Source organism: Myotis myotis, unplaced genomic scaffold (assembly GCF_014108235.1).
Source record: "Myotis myotis isolate mMyoMyo1 unplaced genomic scaffold, mMyoMyo1.p scaffold_m19_p_21, whole genome shotgun sequence".
Taxonomy (NCBI): domain Eukaryota; kingdom Metazoa; phylum Chordata; class Mammalia; order Chiroptera; family Vespertilionidae; genus Myotis; species Myotis myotis.
In genome coordinates, this window is record NW_023416326.1 from 13,494,625 (window position 1) to 13,514,981 (window position 20,357).

The following is a 20,357-nucleotide window of genomic DNA, read 5'->3' on the forward strand; positions in this document are numbered from 1 at the left end:
CGCTGAGCAATTTGCTGTAAGCCCGTTACCCTGCATGACCCGGTCCTGCCGAAGCAGTAGCCCCAGTCCCTCATGGTCAAACGGTGACGTCATGGTCTTCCAGGCTGTCTCAGGATTGGTTGCCCCCAGGTCTCTTTCTAGAACTCTTCAGAAGTTCTGGCTGATGTCAAACTTCACGCCCAGTCTCAGGAAGGAGTCACAAGGGTTAGCTTTATGGAATATGATTAATTTTTCATCTTTAGCACAAATTCGTTGGTTTTTTATTTTTATTTTTTTAAATTAAATCTTTATTGTTCAGATTATTACATTTGTTCCTCTTTTTCCCCCCCATAACTCCCCTCCACCCAGTTCCCACCCCACCCTCCGCCCTCACTCCCCACCCACTGTCCTCATCCATAGGTGCACGATTTTTGTCCAGTCTCTTCCCGCATCTCCCACACCCCTTTCCCCCCCAAGAATAGTCAGTCCATTCCCTTTCTATGTCCCTGATTCTATTATGATCACCAGATTATTTGTTCACTTGATTCTTCGATTCACTTGTCGATAGATGCATGTTTGTTGTTCATAATTTGTATCTTTACCTTTTTCTTCTTCTTCCTCTTCTTAAAGGATACCTTTCAGCATTTCATATAATCCTGGTTTGGTGGTGATGAACTCCTTTAGCTTTTCCTTATCTGTGAAGCTCTTTATCTGACCTTCAATTCTGAATGATAGCTTTGCTGGTAAAGTAATCTTGGTTGTAGGTTCTTGGTATTCATCACTTTGAATATTTCTTGCCATTCCCTTCTGGCCTGCAAAGTTTCTGTTGAGAAATCAGCTGACAGTCGTATGGGTATTCCCTTGTAGGTAACTGAGTTTCTTTCTCTTGCTGCTTTTAGGATTTTCTCTTTGTCTTTTGCTCTTGGCATTTTAATTATGATGTGTGTTGGTGTGGTCCTCTTTGGATTCCTTTTGTTTGGGGTTCTCTGCGCTTCCTGGACCTGTAAGTCTATTTCTTTCACCAGGTGGGGTAAGTTTTCTGTCATTATTTCTTCAAATAGGTTTTCAATATCTTGCTCTCTCTCATCTTCTGGCACCCCTATATTCTGATGTTGGTATGCTTGAAGCTGTCCCAGAGGCTCCTTACACTATCTTCATATTTTCGGATTCTTTTTTCATTTTGCTTTTCCAGTTGGGTGTTTTTTGCTTCTTCGCATTTCGAATCTTTGACTTGATTCTTGCGCTCCTCTGGTCTGCTGTTGGGTGTCTGTACAATATTCTTTATTTCAGTCAGTGTATGCTTAATTTCTAGTTGGTTCTTTATCACAATATCGAGGGTCTCATTAGATTTCTTGAGGATCTCACTACATTTATCGGCGGTCTCACCAGTCTTTTCGAGGGCCTTACTAAGTTTATCGGCAGCTTCTAGACAGTTCTTGAGAGACCTTAAAAGTGTGGTTTTGAGCTCTATATCTTCCATTTCTGACATTTGCATCCTGTTTCTTTGTCTCCGCATTTTTTTTATCTTTTCTTGGTGCACCCCCTAGTGGTCTTTGTGTGCAGTCTTGTTCTAGTTAAGCCTTGATTGTTGTCGGCAGTACCGGGGGTGATTTGACCTCCAGGCTAACTGGCTATGAGAGTCAGCTGTGTCTGCAGTGGGAGAGCTTCTGTGCTGGATCTCTAGGGCGGTGCTAATCTAGCGTTTGCCTGAGGCTATCCGGCAAATGGCTCTGCGCAGGGCTTGGGCAGGGCGGGTCCCCGGGGATCTACAGGGCAGGCCGGATTGAGCAGTTATGGCTGCTCTCAGTTCAGTCCCTAGGGGCTCTCCCTCACAGAGCCCCAGCAACCGCTGCAAACCTCAGAGAGAAAGCTGCCTTCGAGTTCCGACCGAAGCCAGACAGTCCCGCTTCTCCCGTTTGAGTCTGGGACCCTAGAGACTCGCCCGGATCTGGAGCTCAGAGTCTGAAACTCCCTCCCGATTGAAAACAACAACCGCGCCCTCCGCCGCCAGCCCGCTCCGTGCGCACTCCGAACCTGAGTATTTCACTTCAGCACTGCGCCTCCTCTGAGTCTGGGTATGATATTCTCTTTCCTCCTAGTTGTAGAATTTCCACTCAGCCAGCCTTCCTGTGGTTCTGGATGATGTTCGTTCCGTCTTTTAGGTGTACCCTTGAATTGGTTGTTCGAGGCAGCAATCTCCGGCGTTAACCTATGCCGCCATCTTGGTTTCTCCTCTCGTTGGTTTTTTAAAGGCCATCAAAAAAGTACAACACAGGCGTCCATAGAAATCTCACTTTGTCTCCTAGTTGTAGAATAAAGTTAGCATATTTGCACAGGGAACATTTTTCTTTGTACTCAGACCATTTCGGTTCAGATTTTGTCCCTCTCATTCACCTACTCAGCCCTCAAGATCCAGTCTAAGTCAGCACGGCCCTGGCCTGGCAGGAGGTTGCTTGGTGCAGAGTTCTCATATCCTTGTGACCTGGTTTCTGCAGAGCCCGCTCTGCCCCAGCTCTGGGGCCTTGGGAAGGACAGCTGGTTCCCACACCTCTGGGCAGGGAGCTGCAGGACTCAGCCTGGAGACCCTCGCCTCCATCCGGCTTTGCGGGCGACTCACTCTGGGTCAGGTGCTTCCCTCCTGTGCTCCTCTGTCTGGCCCAACTTCAGTCTTCTCCCTCCTCCAGGAGCAGTGCCGATTTAGTCCCCTTTGCGTGCACCCAACGTCCAAGTGGCAGATGCTGAGGGACAGAAAGAATGTCGAGAGGGCAGGCTGTGCGATGGTCACGGGCAGGACCGTCTTCCGTGGAGCCGAGTGAGGTTAGGTCTCTCTCCTTCCTGCTGTCCTCCCTCCTGCCTTCAGAACTGCTTGCTGCCAGCTAAGGACCCGTGTTGGTGCAGCCAGTTCCTTGTAGAATATCGGGGTCACTACACTGCCCCTGAGGGCAGCTCAAATCCGCAGCCAGCGTCCGGGGTGCACATGCCCCGCACGTGCCAGGCGTGGCGGCTGGCTCCGTGGCCTGCGCGTGTCAGGAGCGCGCCTGCCAGTCGTCTACTTCAGAGGCACCTGGGCGGGTGGTGGTTAAACTTCCAGACTCCAGCCCCTAGAGTCCCCGGGGTGGGGCCCAGGAACCCGCGTGTTCCTCAGGGGAGTTGTGCGCACAGCAATGTAAGAACACTGTCCAGGACGGTAGAATAGGGGATTTGGAGCTGGGCTTTGCCACTTACTGGTCAGGTGACTGGTACCGACGCTTAATGCTGTGTCTCTGTGTCTTAATTCGTAAAGTGGAAAGAACACCTACCTTACAGGGCTGGCGTGAAAACTAAATGAGGGAATAAAAGTGGAAGTTCTTTAACATGTGATTATTTGTAGGAAAGCAGCTAGGTAAGAAGAGAGGAAAGAGGGAGGAGTGAAGAGGAAGGAAAGGGGAATGGGGACAGGGAGGGAGAGACGGAGGCGAGGCTCGCTATCTGGGGTGGGCAGGCAGAGGGTGGCAGAGCAGCTAGGTAATAACTGCTCATCTTGGAATGAGGGCGGTGAGCTGCCTGAGGTACCGGTAGGGAGATGCCGGGTTTGCTACCAGGGTGCTGTTCATTACAGACTGTAAAGTCTATTTCTAGAATGCGAAATTAGGAGGTGTTTGTCTTTCTTTTATAAGAAATGGTGCTAAGACACATAGCATAAAATTTATCACCTTAACCACTTTTAAAGGTACAGTTCGATAGTGTTAAGTGCACTCACATTGGGAATGGGTCTCAGAATGTTTTCACCCTGCAGGTCTGAGCTGCTGCACCCAGGGAACAAGGCCCCTACCCCTGCCTCTGCCCCAGCAGCCACCACCCCACCTCCTGCTCCCTGAGTCCGGCTTCTCTAGGAACCTCACAAGTGCAATCGACAGTGTTTGCCTTTTGTGACTGGCTTATTCCCTTCGCACAGTGTCCTCAGGGCTCATCCGTGGTGTAGCACGTGACAGGATTCCTTCCTTTAAAGCTGGGTAATATTCCATTGTTGGCTCGACCACATTTTGTTTACCCATTCGTCATCCATTCGTGGGCATTTGGTTTGCTTTCCCTCTTGGCTATTGTGACTAATGCTACTAAGAACTCGGGAATACATCTTTGAGGCTCTGCTCTCAGTTCTGTTGGATACTTACCCAGACGAGAGATCGCCGCATCTTTCCTCTTTTTAAAAAATTGCCTATCAGTCACAGTGCTTTTAGAGCCGCATGAATTATTCACTGCCCCCTGGAGCAAACTCTTATCCATTTGTGGAAATGGTGTTTTGTTTTTCTAAACTCACCAGGTTGAAATGTTGAGGCAGCTTGCCATTTAGATGGGAGGTTAGCTAGACTAGCACGTCTAAAATTCAGGACAGTTTTACAGGAGGGGCTCTGCAGAGCACCGGGTGGCCCCTGGTAATGCCAGCAAGTCTTCTGTCCTCAGTCAGAAACCTTGAACCAGCTTCTCACCATTGATGACTAAATTCCTGACATTTATTCAAGTATGGATTGAGTATCGCCCTGAAGCACAGCTTAAAACGTGTCAAGGTTTGTTTGTGTTCTGAATGCTTAGTTTTTAAATGTCTTGCTAAAGGTGTTGGCTCCATTCTAAGCCTGGTCACCAGCTCAAGGCGTGATATTCACTTAGGCAAAGTAATTATTAGTGACAGTAAAGGTACATATATTTTCCAACTAGTATTCTTGATAATTTACAGTATTTTTTAGTTCTCATCAAATCAAACTAGACTATCATTGTTTTACCTTGTAACATGGCTGACAACACTCAGAGTAGAATCGAAGCTCACTTCCACTTACAGTATTAGTAGACGCTTCAAGGTTACTTCGTAGGAAACTTTTTAAATAATATTTTTATTGATTTCAGAGAGGAAGGGAGAGGGAGAAAGAGAGATAGAAACATCAATAATGAGAGAGAATCATTGATTGGCTGCCTCCTGCACGCCCCCACTGGGGATCGAGCCCACAAGCCAGGCATGTGCCCTGGCCGGGAATTGAAGTGCGACATCCTGGTTCTTTGGTCGATGCTCAACCACTGAGCCACACCAGCAGGGCTGTAGGCAAGTTTCTAAGCCTCTTATCTGTTTGTGAGGGCCAAACTAGATGACATCTGTGAGGCCCTCCACTTAACTGGGCACCCAGACATTTAGTGATGACCCTGCCCTGAGCCAGGTGCAAGTGCACGGGGTGAAGGCAGGGCAGTTTGGATAGTAGGTACAGCCATTTACTTCGTTCTTTTACTTAATTTCTCATAAGAAATGCTTCTTGTTTGTTTTTTTTTTTAGAAGCATGCATTTTATTCTTTATAATTTCGTGTGTGACAGGTGGGGTTTAAAATTGCATGTGCTTTTACCAGAAGTATAAGCCCCCATGTGACCTGCGTGCCGGTCAGATCTGCTCCAGGTGACAGTTCTGGTGACTCAGCGTTTGCATTAGCAGTCACACTGCTGTGTTTGTCACAGTGAGTCTGTCTTTTTCTCATGGGGGTGGAAGTGAAGTGTTCGGACTAGAGGTAAGTAAGTTGTAAATTGATAAAACAGTTTTTGAACATCATAGGGCTATAAGAAAAAATGATTTAGAATAACTACTTACGTAAATAATATGGCAGGAACTTATAAAAATTCTGAATATAACAATTTGCTAAATAAACACAAATAATGAACACATATTTTAGTTTATTTTGATATTTAATATATTTAAATCATATATTTAAAATAATATATATTTAAAAATAAGAAACCACTCACACACCTCAGATTCGCAACTTCTTAGTTCTGTGTTTCTTCCATTTTAAATTTGGTCATTCTACAACACATTGATTACCTCTGCACTGGGAGTTGTAAGCCAGGTAGAAATTTTTTTAATTTCTGCAATATTTAGGGTTAACCAGATAACTTCAGAATTTTCTTAAGCTAGGAATTAGGGCTTCATATGATATATAAAATAGAATTATTTCCAAACAGTTGTAACTTAACTCCAAAGAAAGGTTGCATTCTAAGTCCCTGAAGGACATTACCCGAATACCTGGCTAACATCAAGGGCTCGGGGCCCTGAGAGCAATGAAGCAGTAGGGAGGCTGAGAGGGCAGGCATCAGCACTAACTACCGAGAGAAGTGCAAACCATGGGCCCCAAAAGTAGACACCAGGAGAGGAAGGTGATCAGGGTTGGATATGGAAGCTGTGAAACCTACAGGCTGCCATGCCCAGGGCGGCCAGCAGAGGGGGCAGTTTGGGTTTCCATGTGCATGCACATTGCACAAGTGGCGGTGGAGCCAAGCAAGGGCCAAGGTGTGGAAAGTCATGCGTGTGCGTTCAGGTAACAGACTTTGCGGTACCAAGTGGGGTCAGGCTGTTCGCTGGCCCCGGCACTCTGAGACTCAATGCTGCACTCCACCACTGTCTCCTTTAATAACAGTAAAATTAAAGGCTGCTCCAGCGCTTGATAACTCTCCTGCAAGTTCTTACCCCACCCCTGGGCCTCTGTTCCAGTCGGAGGACCTGGCTTATTATTTGACAGAGAACATAGGAACCTTTAGACTTGCATATTCTCAAATCTCCCTTGTCAAAGACCACGTGGCACCTTTAAGATCTGGGACCAGAGGTGCAGCTGCCGGGCACAGGCCCAGCAGGGATTGTCGCTGGGAATGTCTGCTCCTTGAGTTGGCATGCTCCTGCCTCCCCACTGCCCCCTGCTGTGCTCAGTCCCCTGTAGGGCCCAGGCTTTGGGAGTTCCCTGTGCACCAGGTTAGGCTGGCCAGGCAATAGGTGATTTTCATTCTGGACAGTTTCCTCCAACAGACAGAAGCAGCCCCTGACTCAAAGCAAGGTATGATCTATCTGTTGTTTCTTCTCAGTTTCTGAACAGAAGGTCAAACTGTTAAAAAAACAAAACAAAAAACTCCTCATAAGCTCTTAAGTCTCTGCGATTTGGGGTATGTTTTAAAATTGTGATTAAAAAACAAAGTTTACCGTCTTAATCATTTTTAACTGTACAGTTCAGTAGTGTTAAGTATATTCACATTGTGAAACGGATCTCCAGAACTTTTTTATCTTGCAAAAGTGAAATTCTGTATGTTCAGTATTCTTCTCTCACTCAGCTGTAACTATCCCCAGAAGGAGGCAAGTAGGAGGCAGCCAGTCAATGATTCTCTCTCATCATTGATGTTTCTCTCTCTCCCTCTCCCTCTTTCTTCCTCTCTGAAATCAATAAAAACATATTAAACAACAACAACAAAACACCAGGACTGGGGACACCTTGAAAGTTCTCTGGTCTGCCCTGACTTGTTTGGCTCAGTGGATAGAGCATTGGCCTGTGGACTGAAGGGTCCCAGGTTCGATTCCAGTCAAGGGCATGTACCTTGGTTGCAGGCTCATCCCCAGTAGGGGGTGTGCAGGAGGCAGCTGATCGATGTTTCTCTCTCATCGATGTTTCTGACTCTATCCTTCACGTTTCCTCTCTGTAAAGAATCAATATATTAAAAAAAAGAAAGTCCTCTGGTCGACCTCAGCTCTTCTGCATGATGTAACTACTGTTGTTTTATATGAATTTAGTTATTTCATTTAAGGCCAACTGTAAGATGACTGGAGTTTAAAAGAGATAGTTACAGCTGAGAGAGAAGAGTACTGAACATTTTACAAATGTGTGTGTCTATGTTTAGAGAGGAGTGATTTTTAAACTTCTTTATACTTTTTTTACTGTGATAAAACTACGCAGCACAAAAGGTACCATTTTAACCAGTTTTGGGTACAGTAGTGGCATTAAGTACATTCACATTGCTGTGCGACCATCACCGCCTTCCGTGTCCAGAGGTTTATCATTCCAAATGGAAGCTCTGCACCCACTAAGAACCACTCCCTTTCCTTTATCCCTGAAAACCCGTCTTCCTCAGCCATCTCTAGCTCCTCCCTGTGGAAACCACGGCACCCAGCTCAGTGCTTGGCCAGAGGCCCGTGTCCGCCATTTTTCATGTCAGGCGAGGACTTTTTCACGAGGAAATTCATTGGTGCTTCAAGAGCCTGCCTGAGTGTTTGGTAAAATATGGCCCAGTATCTTATTTCTTAATTAAAAGTGTATTAAAGGGAAATGCTACCAGTTAACTGATTTAAGTTGTTAGTTTTAAAAACACTATTGCCCACTTGTGAGCAATGAGGAAGGAAGGGGGTTACTTCTTGGGTCCTCAAGTGTGGTTGTTAACCTGGGACGGCAGTTCTCCCAGAGACCGGCGACCTGCTCTTCCGTTGAGAAGGTGGCTGGCAGGACCTGGCACAACCAATTCATCTCCCCAGTCGGCCGTTTGGCAGCTGTGATGTGGGTCTCATTCATTCCTTCACTCGCTCATTTATTTGTTCATCAGTAAGTTCCTTCCTTGAGTGACGCACAACAACCATGGGCAGGGCTTGCTGCCTGTGGGGGAGTGGCATGTGAATGGGTAAATCCCAACCCCAGTGGCAATGGCTTCTGGGGTCATCTAGACAGGAAGTGACAGCTGAGCTGTGACTTAGAGGAAGTGGCCGGGCAGGGGGGCTGTTTCAGGTAGAGGGAGCATTTGCACAAAACCTGCAGAGACAGCTGGTGGTGTGCCTTCTCTGAGAGGGGCAGCTGTCAAAATGGGCACTCCTGTGGCAGTGAGAGAAGTGCTGGGCTGCGTGTGTCTATTTTGTACATAAATATAAACTCTTCTATACTTTTCTAAAGCTTTCAGCCACCTTGGGTTCTGGCTCTGACCTTTCTTTGTCTTAAACTATAGATACAAAGATTAATGTCAGCAAAGTAGCATAAAAGCTGGTCTTGTAGAAGTATTTTATCAGCTAAACACGGACGGACTGTATACTGAAATCCCGGCTCTGTGACTCCTGACAGGGTGCTGTGCGGTAGAGTATTTTGTTTTATCTCCCTTCTGTGACTAATGCTTATGGAGCCGGCAAGGATGTTACCCGACAGAGGATCAGTGCCAAAGCCTCTCGCCCTGGAAGGAGGACGGCTGCTTCGCTTCATTCTTTGCACCAATACTGAGATGCTCCCAGAGCTGCCCAGGGTTAAGCAGTCTGTATACAGCTTGTGGTTCCCAAATCTGGCTTCCTTCTATTGGAAATGATAACAGCGAAACTAAAGCGCATTCACTTAGTTTTAAATATGCATCAAATGGGAAATAGTGACTGCTGGGCGGGCAGCAAAAAGCCACAGGAACGGTCCATGAAGGTTACTAAAACTTGAGCCACTTTGAAACCAGGTGGGCCTGCTCTGCTCTGTATTTCTATTGTATTGGCAACAGAAAGGTCTTAGTGTCAAGAATATCCAGGATCTGCCAGGAGAAATAGACGAGAAGGGGATTAGAATGAACTCTGGCACCCAGCATGCATTTCTGATATTCAGACTGTAGAGCAGACTCTTCCAGGAAGTCCATGGAAAATCTTGAAGGAAAGAAAAAGGGCCGAGAATAATCTATGGGCACGTGGGCTGTGCAGCGCTGGTGAACTCAGGGGAGGTTGTCATGTTGCCTGGGTGCCCTTGAGGTTCACCTTGAAGCTTCCTCTGGAGAGCTGGGAGAACCCTACCAAATACTTTCGAGGGCTTTTAGGAACGAATGAGAAACCCTACAGCAGCGGTTCTCAACCTTGGCTGCACATTAGAATCACCTGGGAGTCTTTTTAAAATCCTGATTCCTGGGCCTCATCCTCCGGAAATTCTGTTTCTTTGTGATGGGGTGGGGCCACAACATTAGTAACAAAGAAACAGAATTTCCAGAGGATGAGGCCCAGAAGTCAGGATTTTAAAAAGATTCCCAGGTGATTCTAATGTGCAGCCAAGGTTGAGAACCGCTGCCCTAAAGGAAGGAAGATGCTACACGTTATAAAATAATGACAATTGGTGGAGTGCTTTGCTTTCTAGCAGACACTATATAGAAAATGGTCCCTGCATGGGAGAGCTGGCAAACTCTCAGGAAGAGGGGCATGGTTGACTCACGCAATGATAAAGCTAAGTTAAAGGACACAAAAAGAGGACTTCTATGGGCATGTATACACACACACACACACACAGCGATTTCTGGCTGGTGTTCTGTGAGTGACTGCTGAGCCCTGCTGTGGCTGTGGGACCAGTGGAGGTGTAATCTGCCTCACTGAACCGCATCCTACATGCACTGCCAGGATGTTTTACTCTATTCACTCAGCCTGGGAAGGGCAGGCAGAACACAGGCCACGGGGAGAGAGGAGAGCCCAGGGAGGAAGTTCTAGAGCTCTCTTCTCTCTCCCAAGCCTGTCTCCTCTGTGTACTCCCTTCTGCCAAGGGTCAGGAGAAAATGGGGTGACACCTTCCCCTCCCTGTCCCTGTCCCATGTCACCTCCCAGCACAGCACTCCCTGCACTGCCCAGACTCATGACAGACAGTGTGGCCTTTCTACTTTGGAAAATGACAATCCCCAGAAGATGGGCAGAAATGGACGCAGTAAGTGATGGAAATTACTGGGTATCAGGAGAGATGATGTCCCGAAAGAGAAGATTGGGGAGGCGTTGATAGGGTGGAATTGCCTGAGATTCTCTAATGACATGAAATTTGCTTATTTTCTGTGGCTTCTGCTCCAAATAAGAGTTTTGTTTCTCACATGATGCAGTGTGCAGTATAACCCAGTGTTCATCACGGGGACCCCCAGGGGGTTGGCCAGAGGCCCACGGGCCTGATGGAGGGAAGTTGGGATACTGGCACCCTAACCAGAAAGAAGCAGAAAGAAAACAGGCTGTCATGGACTGGATGCGTGTGTGCTCCCCAGTGCACATGTTGAAATGTAAGCCCAGTGTGAAGGTTGTTATGTGCTAGAGTGGGGCCTGTGGGAGGTGATGAGGTCATGAGGGTGGGGCCCTCGTGAACAGGATTTACCTTCATAAGAAGAGGCCTGAGGTGCCCTTGACCCTTCCCCCCTGTGAGGGCGCAAGGAGAGGTCAGCAGACTGCAACCTGAGAGAGCTCACCCGAACCTGGCCTCGCGGGCACCTTGGCTTTTGACTTGCAGCCTCCAGGACTGTCGTCTCCACTAAATGCCAGTTCCAGGAGGCAGGCCTTCTGTGTGATTTGCTGCTGTATCCCCAGGACCCAGGACAGCGCCTCGCTTGTCTTAGGCACTCAGTAGTTACTGAATGAATATGTTGAGACATCTCACTAACCCTAACCCTCCCCCAAAAGTATCACCCTAGGCCAGCGATGGCGAACCTTTTGAGCTCAGCGTGACAGCATTTTGAAAAACCCTAACTTAACTCTGGTGCCGTGTCACATATAGAAATTTTTTGATATTTGCAACCATAGTAAAACAAAGATTTATATTTTTGATATTTATTTTATATGTTTAAATGCTATTTAACAAAGAAAAATCAACCAAAAAAATGAGTTCGCGTGTCATCTCTGATGCGTGTCATAGGTTCGCCATCACTGCTCTAGGAACACAAACTTGGTTCACACCCTTCCTCTTCGGAACGATCAACTTTGGACTGAAATTGACTCTCACCTTTGGAATTTAGCATGAAAGGAACTGATGAGGATAAAATGACTAAGGATTGAAATGAGAGTCCAGGAGTGGAAAGTCTTTCTCAGCTTGTGGGATAGTGACCTCCCCGTAAGCTACAATAGTGACCACGTCCACAGATGAACATTGCCAGTTTTCTGATGACTGGCAGCCCGCACGTGATCCTATGATCCCCAGGACACCAGTAGATCATATGCAAATATTGTTTGCATATTCATCAAGATACCACATGGACAGTGTAAGCTGCTTTAATTATCTTCAAGAAGAAACAGCCGCCTCTGGCACATGCACTCGGCTGCCTCTGTTGGCAACCGACCTGGAAATTATTTCAGAAGACAGATATTAAAGAGGAGTGGAATCTGTTCTGTTCTGCCCTCTGCGTAGCAATTAGAAGTTGCCAGGCTGATTCTAGATTTTCATTTCTGATTCATACTTTTAGACATATTTTAGCTATAAAATTAATGAGCGACTTCTGAGGTATAAATAATGAACAAGCTAAATTGCATTTTATGAAAATATAAAAGTCCCATGAAGCATTCCCAAAGAAGTTATGTTGGTTTAATAATTAAGCAAGAAGGAATATGGAATAAGAATTTCATTCTCAGCCAGGTAATGGACCTTAATTTTTTGCATTTTGTGCTTAGGGTTATAACAGGGAGTCACTGTTTTCACCTAGGGATATCAATGGAATAAATAAATTGGTGTTTATAGACGCTCTGGACTTTTAGAAGCCAGTATGTAATTTTTTCATTCATAAAATGAGTGGGTTTTTTTTAACCTAACCTGAGGTTAGGTTAATAATCCTAACCTGAGGATGGATGGATATACATATATATATTCATATTCTCATTGCTTTTCAGAGAGAGTAGAAGAAGAGGGAGGGAGGGAGAGAGAGAAAAAGAGAGAATCATTGATGTGAAAGAGATACATGGACTGGTTGCCTCCCACACGCACTCCTACTGGTGACAGGAAGTGAACCTGCGATCCAGGTACATGCCCTTGACCAGGAATCAAACCCGGGACCCTTTGGTGCATGGGCTGACACCCTAACCACTGAATGAACAACACTGGCCAAGGTATAACCTAAATCTTGAAGTGAAGCTGTCAAATCCTTAGATGTGAAGACATGAGAAATCCATCAATCATCTCTCTAATTTATGTGTCAATGAATGGTTTGGTCACATCATTAGAATCTTTCAGCCTAATAGAAAATAAAATTATAGGTAGTTTCTTTAAAGACTAACTCTTTAGGCTGCTAAACCCACAGAATGAAAACCCTTGAAACTACAAGAATTCTAAAAACCTAAGTTGGACCTGAAAAAGCCACCATTAAAACTAAAGTTAGGGAGTACTTTATACACAATTGAATTTTCCAAAGGAAATGATGACAAACTGGGTAGCAACAACATGAAACCTGTATAGAGGCACTGGAGAGTGGCCCAAAGCAGGCAGAGACTGGCGGGGATTTAAAGACTCGGAGGGTGGATGGGAATTTCCAGTCTGCTGGGCCTGGGGATTATAATTTGAGGAGGTGGCCAGTCTTATTGTCTTGAGGTATTATCACATGGTGGAGTTCAGGGCTGTGACTGGAGAGGGAGAAGGAAAATCCTGTAAAGGAGAGAGCCAAAATGAGGCAACCCTAAAATCCACATTAAATTTCCCTCAAGTCCTTGGGTAGCAGTTTTGAATTTTGCATACATGGAGGAGTCCAGAGGAAAGAAGCATCTAGAAGCTGAAAGAGTTGAGCAGAGATTTCAGCTGCTATCTCTTCAGGGAAGCAGAGCTTGGAGTACAAGACCCAAGTTAGAGGGGCTCAGTGTCACTTTAGGCTTCCCACTGAAACCCCAGAAGTGCCATACATTAAGGCTAAAGAACAAGTCCCAGAACGCAGAGATTTTCCTTAGATCTAAGGGCAAAGCCTAAATAGAACCACTTTTACAAAGCATAGAGCCAACCCTCACAAGTCCAAGGTGATCCACCACTAACTTAACACCTTGCTGACCCGTCATGAGATAACTTGTATCTGCACTTACATTAATTAAATAATTTGAAGGTCTGAAAGCACTGTAGAGTTTTAAAATTACTTAAATTAATGTAAGTGCAGGCATGAGTTATCTCATGACTGGTCAGCAAGGTGTTAACTGCCTGCTAGAACACAAATCAATACTCCTCAAAGGAAGATAATAGAATCTAGTATCTCTAAGCCGTAATATCCACAATATTCAACATACAGTTAAAATTGGATGTGAAAGATATAGGAAGATGTGATTCACAGTCAAGAGAAAAATCAGTTAATAGAAAGTGACCTCCAAATGAGCCAGATGTTGGAATTAGCAGACAAGAAATTTAAAGCTGCTACTATAACTATGCTCAAGGATTTAAAGGAAAAAGAGGTAGAGTCAAGCTGGCGTGGCTCAGTGGTTGAGCATTGATCTATGAATTATGAGATCACGGTTCTATTCCCAGTCAGGGCACATGCCTTGATTGTGAGCTCAATCCCCAATAGGGGGCATGCAGGAGGCAGCCCATCAATGAGAGAGATAGAAACACCAATGATGAGAGAGAATCACTGATTGCCTCCTGCACACTCCCCATTGGGGATCAAGCATGTGCCCTGACTGGGAATCGAACCATGACCTCCTGTTTCATAGGTTGACACTCAACCACTGAGCCACACTGGCTGGATTATGCTTTTATTGAAAAGTATCTAATATGAAGAATTCACTGGATAGGGTTAAAAGATATTGGAAATAGCAGAAACAAGGGTGGTGAACTTGAAGGATCAACAGATATTATCTAATCTGAAGACTAGAGAAGTAAAGATTAAAATAATAAACAGCTTCAGCAACTTATGGGATAATCATAAATTTCCCCAAATTTGGTGAAAAACTTACAGATCAACTTATAGGTCCTAGAAATTCAGCAAACATTAAGCTGAATAAATACAGAGAACTGGATCCAGTAATACCATAATCAAACTGCTGAAAACCAATGGTAAAGAGAAAATCTTCAAAGAATCCAGGGGAAAAAAGACACATTACATAGAGGAGAGATCACATAAGAATTACTGCTGACCTTCAAGGAAGGCCAGAGGCAATGAATGGCATCTTTAAAGAGCTGAGTGGAAAATAACTGTCAACCAAGACTTTTACATCCAGTTAAACTAGTCTTCAAACACAAAAGTGAAACAAGGAAATGACCCATTTGGAGAGCTGGCTCTTTAGGGGGGAAAAAGTCCTAGAAATGGTAAAACTGAGTAAAATATAAAAACTACGTATTTAATTTTTTTCTCATTTCACTAAAAGACAACAGATTATTTAAAGTAAATGGATGATTATATTGTGGGTTTTATTTTATATACTGAGGGGTCCCTCAGCCCGGCCTGTGCCCTCTCACAGTCTGGGACCCCTCGGGGGATGACCATCTGCTGGCTGAGGCCTGCTCCCCAGGGGATTGGGCCTAAGCTGGCAATCAGACATTCCTCTGGCAGCCCGGCAGCCCTCGGGGGATGTTCGCTTGCCAGCGGGGAGCAGACCTAAGCTGCAGTCGGACATCCTTAGCGCTGCTGAGGAGGCAGGAGAGGCTCCAACCACCACCGCTGTACTGGCAGCCATCAGCCTGGCTTGTGGCTGAGCAGAGCTCCCCCTGTGGGCGTGCACTGACCACCAGGGGGCAGCTCCTGCATTGAGCATATGCCTCCTGGTGGTCAGTGTGTGTCATAGTGACCAGTCATTCCCAGTCTTTCTGCTGTAGGGTCAGTTTGCATATCACCCTTTTACTATATAGGATAGAGGCCTGGTGCACGGGTGAAGGCCGGCTGGTTTGCCCTGAAGGGTGTCCCGGATCAGGGTGGGGGTCCCACTTGGGTTCCTGGCCAGCCTGGATGAGGGGCTGATGGCTGTTTTCAGGCTGCCTGCACCCCCTTCAGGGTGAGGGTCCCCACTGGGGTGCCTGGCCAGCCTGGATGAGGGGCTGAGGGGCTGAGGGCTGTTTTCAGGCTGCCCGCACCCCCTTCAGGGTGGGGGTCCCATGGGGGTGCCTGGCCAGCCTGGATGAGGGGCTGAGGGCTGTTTTCAGGCTTCCCAAACCCCCTTTAGGGTGGGGGTCCCCACTGGGGTGCCTGGATGAGGGGCTGATCACTGTTTTCAGGCTGCCCGCACCCCCTTCAGGATGGGGGTCCCCACTGGGGTGCCTGGCCAGCCTGGATGAGGGGCTGAGGGCTGTTTTCAGGCTGCCCGCACCTTTCAGTGTGGCGGTCCCCATTGGGGTGCCTGGCCAGCCTGGACGAGGGGCTGAGGGCTGTTTTCAGACTGCCCGTACCCCCTTCAGGGTGGGGGTCCCACTGGGGTGCCTGGCCAGCCTGGATGAGGGGCTGAGGGCTGTTTTCAGGCGGGCCAAGCCTGCAACTGAAGCTCCCAGTCTCTCCTTTTTTTCTTTCTTTTTTTTTTTATTCTGGGATTTATTTACCTTCTGTAATTGAAACTTTGTTGCAGTTCCAGCCCCAATGCCGGCTGTCTGAAAGCAGGTATCTGGGGTTTGTTTAGCTTCTATAATTGAAACATAGTTGCATTTCGGAGCTGTTGCTTTCAGGCTCAGAGCTGGGCGCAGCAGGCGGGGAACCTTGGCTTCCTCCATTGCCGGTGCAACCAAGCCTCATGTTCGCTTCAGCTGCGTGGCTGCCGGCCGTCATCTTGGTTGGCAGTTAATTTGCATATCACCCTGATTAGCCAATGGGAAGTGTAGCAGAGGTATGGTTAATTACCATGTTTGTCTATTATTAGATAGGACTAGAGGCCCGGTACATGAAAATTCATGCACTGACTATCAGGGGGCAGATGCTCAATGCAGGAGCTGCCGTCATAGCGACCGGTCGTTTCATTGTTAGGGGACAATTTGCATATTACTCTTTTATTATACAGGAGGATATATTTCCTATATAATAAAACCCTAACATGCAAATCGACCGAATGGCAGAACCACCAGTCACTCTGACGTGCACTCACCACCAGGGGGCAGACAATGCAGGAGCTGCCCCTAGCCTGCAGGCCTCTACTGGCAGAGGGCGGGGCCGGGGAACGGGTGGTTCCAGGCCAGCTAAGGCAGGTGCCAGCGGCCACCCCCCCATCACCCCGCTGGTTGCCCTGCAGATTGGCCCTGATCGCCAGCCGGTCCTAGGGACCCTATCTGTGCATGAATTTTGTGCACCGGGCCTTTAGAGTGTGTGTGTGTGTGTGTGTGTGTGTGTGTGTGTGTGTGTGTGTGTATATCTCCTATATAATAAAACCCCAATATGCTAAGTATCCAGTCAACTGGTCGGCCATTCAACCAATCAAAGTGTAATATGCTAATGATGTGCTAATGTGCTCGCTATGATGTGCACTGACCACCAGGGGGCAGACACTCCAACCGGTAGGTTAGCTTGTTGCTGGGGTCCAGCCTATAGGGGCTGAGCAATGCGGGCCAGGCACGCCCTGGAGCCCTCCTGTGATCCCTCCCTGGCTGGCCAACCTCCCGTGTACTTCCCCGCCCCGATTGTGCACCTGTGAGGTCCCTCCGCCTGGCCTGCGCCTTGTCACAATCCAGGACCCCTGGGGGATGTCAGAAAGCCGGTTTTGGCCCAATCCCACAGGCCAGGCGGAGGGACCCCACTGGTGCACGAATTCGTGCACTGGGCCTCTAATATATATATATATATATTTTTTTTTCACAGATCAAAATAGCACAAAGGAGGGAGATAAAATAACTACACTGTTGCAAGTTTCTTATGTTTTGGGTGAAGTCACACAATGCTAACTCTAAGTAGTCCATGATAAATATGCATATTATAAACATTAGATCGAAAAGGATGAAAGAATACTAAAAAATATCCAGTTAAGAAGGCCGGAGAGACAGGAATGAAAAACAGGGCAAATAGAAAACAGGGGTACTAGCAACAATGTGAAGCTCAAAACTCGAGTTAAAGCGAAAAAGTCAAGCACTAAAAAATACATGTTGCATTGATTTTCAGCCAAAAAAAGTTCAAGATCAGGCAAAACTATGGTGATAGAAGTCAGAGCAGTACTTGTGTGTGAGGGATGGGGTTCACCTAGGAGGAGACAGAACTTTCTGGAGTGGTGGAAAGTTATACTTCCCTTGAGGCTGTGGATGAACCTCATTGGCTCGGAGGCTGTGGAAAGGTCCTTGAAAGGGAGAATACCTTTATAAGAGTCATATCAATGTACGCTTAAAATTTGTGCATTTCTCTGTAAATTTTACATCCAGGTTTTAAAAGCCTCAAATCCAAACTCTCTTGCGGGGCCTGCGACTGTAAACGTTGATCAACAGAGGGCGCTCCGAGCTCACCAAACACGTTTTAGGGACTCAGCCACTTGGGAATGCAAATCAGGCAAGCTGTGTGCCTCAGTCTCCACGGTAGCTCTCCCCGGGCCCCCCACCTTCCCCATCCCGGGCAGTCCATGTCGCCGGGCCATACGCTGCTTTTCGGCTGATAAGCAGCGGGTAGCTAATGGCGATGCTGTTTCCCGCCCCATCTCCCCGGAGAGCAGATGCCGCTGGGATCTGGCGTGGGCTGCCTGGAGGTGTACCCGCCCCCCACCCCTCGACCCCAGGGTCTTCTCTTGATAGGATCGCTTTTAATTTGCAAGTAGGAGCGTAAAGGAAACTTGCGCCCTGTTCTCGACATCTTCATTTTGACCTCCATTCCTCGCTTTGGTGACTGTAATATCCCCACGCAAGGGTTGTGGTGGGCGGGAGGGTGGGTGGATGGCAGCGTGGATGGCAACGCGAGGGAGGCAGGCTGTGTGTGTGTGTATGGCGGGGGGCGTTGCCCGGGGTTCCAGCACCCCAGAAAGCTGTCTTCCCGCCCCTCCCCATCACAGAAGGAAGCTAGTGACAGAAAGGCACCAAACGTCCTCTGCGCCCTCGCCTACCCCCAGGCCGGGTCTCTCCGGGCGCCGAGATGCCAGCACACCTCACGTGACCCCACCCCGGGCCGGTCCTTGCAGAGGCGTCTCGCGGGGTGTTAATTAAAGGTCACAGCAAAACAGACCCGCCGGCTCACCAGGAGAAATGTACTCCCGGGAAATGAAAAATGACTCCCCGGAGCAGCCACGTGTGGAGCCCGGCGAGGCGGGCTTCCTGCGCTCCCGGGCGCTGCGCCTCGGGTGGGTGGGGGGTCCGAGAGGGGGCGATGACTGACGCGCCCGGGACTCCGTGGGTCCCGAGGAAGGCGTGGAAGGACGGGTGCTGAGGGCACCGGCCCGGCAAGGCGAGGCCAAGTCCAGTTCGCACACACCCCTCTCCAGGCCCGCGCCGTCGCGCCGTGCGTGTGCAGCGCGGCGAATCCCTCAGTTTCCCCTGCCCGGGCTGCCTTCTCATCCCGGGCTCCCCTGTCCCAGCGCTGGGCGACTGGGCACCTCGCAGATAGGGGCGGGGCGGGTGGGGACCCCGGTCCTCGGGCTGGGGGTTGTCCTGGGGAGGGGGCCCGTGGCCGGCCGCGGGTCGGGAGGGCCATTCCAGAAAAGGTTTGCAGGGAAGGTCTGGGAGAACAAAGGGCGGGGGGAGGACCCGGCGCGTTTGCGGACTTGTCTGTGACTCAATCCCTTCTCCCCGGCGTTTCAAAGGCAGAACTGCACGCCTCGCCAGGAAGAGAAAGAACCTGGGGGAGGGGGAGGCGCGGGCGCAGCTCGGTCCAGCCCCGCGGGCTCGGCGCGGCCCCTCGGCCCCGGCGCGCGCGGCGGCGTTTCATTAGAGCCCTGGACGCAGGCCCCTCGCCGGGAAGTTCCCCGCCGGGAGCGAGATTTACGGTCCCCTCCCCCCGCCGGCTCGCGGCCTCTCGGTGTCAGGCAGGAGCGCCGCAACCTAAAATGGAGCCGGGCCGGCGCGGCGGCGGCAGCCAGGCGGCGGGCTCCCGGGCGGCGGGGCCGCGGGTCCCCACGCTCCGCGCTGCGCCCGGGCGCACACGCGCGCTCTGACCGCGGACGGCGCCCGGCCCGCCGAGCCGCCCCTTTCCCTGCCCTCGCGCGGCTGTCAGGCGGCGCGGGCCGGCGGATATTGGCTCGCACACGCCGAGGCTCCTCCCCGAGCTGGATCTTTATATTTTGGGAGAATTTCTTTGAACTCAGTTACCGAGCTGCGGGGAGGAGACGAGCGCCCACAGCCGGCTCGCTGGCGGGGGCCCGGCGGGGGCTCGCGCACCTTCTCCGCGGCGGCCACGTGCCCCGATTGTGAGCCTCCTCTCCCGCGTGGAGGAGCACGCACTTCCTCGGCTGCGGGAAAAGCCGGTGATCTGGCTGTGACCGTGGAAAGGGAGCGTGTGGCTGGAGGAGCAGAAGAGGATGCGGGGAAGCAGTATTTGAAGAAAGGATAAGCCGCCCACTCCAGCCCCTTCTGCAAATTGGTGCTCTTACTTCGGGGGCCCGTGTGCCTTTCTGCCCCCTCCCCCCAATTAAGGAGCCTTGACTTGAGGACCAAAGGACAGCCCCCCGCCACCGGAGACCCTTCTGGGCTGCAGACCTTGTGGATGTAGCGCTGGGGGACCATTAGACTCTCTTCTGGAAAAGCCACCATGAATTCGGTCGCTGGGAATAAAGAGAGGCTCGCCGTTTCCACCAGGGGCAAGAAATACGGGGTAAGTTGTGACGGGTACGAGGCGGAGGCGCGTTCCCAGACCCAGGGCGGCCGGGGTCCCCCTTCCCGGGAGCCGCGCGGCGCGGCAGGGCGGCTCCGAGCTCTCCGCCGGCTCCGAGGCGCCGCCGCCGGGCGTGCGTGCGCAGAGGCGGGTGTCGCGGGGACCCGCACACTCGCCCGGCGCTGGGAATTTTCAGCCCTCGCCGGCCTCCCCTTCCCCGCACCCC

At 49.3% G+C, this 20,357-nt stretch overlaps 1 protein-coding gene across 1 annotated transcript in view; it reads left to right on the forward strand.

The window, feature by feature from the left end:
- Positions 1 to 19,122: 19,122 nt before the first annotated feature.
- The window catches only part of KIF26B (kinesin family member 26B), a 356,959-nt gene continuing 355,724 nt past the window's right edge, over positions 19,123 to 20,357 (forward strand). Inside the window, exon 1 of the mRNA XM_036354955.1 lies at positions 19,123 to 20,131. Within this exon, the coding sequence (XP_036210848.1) occupies positions 20,069 to 20,131 (63 nt within the window). The 5' untranslated portion in view covers positions 19,123 to 20,068. The remainder of the gene's footprint in view (positions 20,132 to 20,357) is intronic.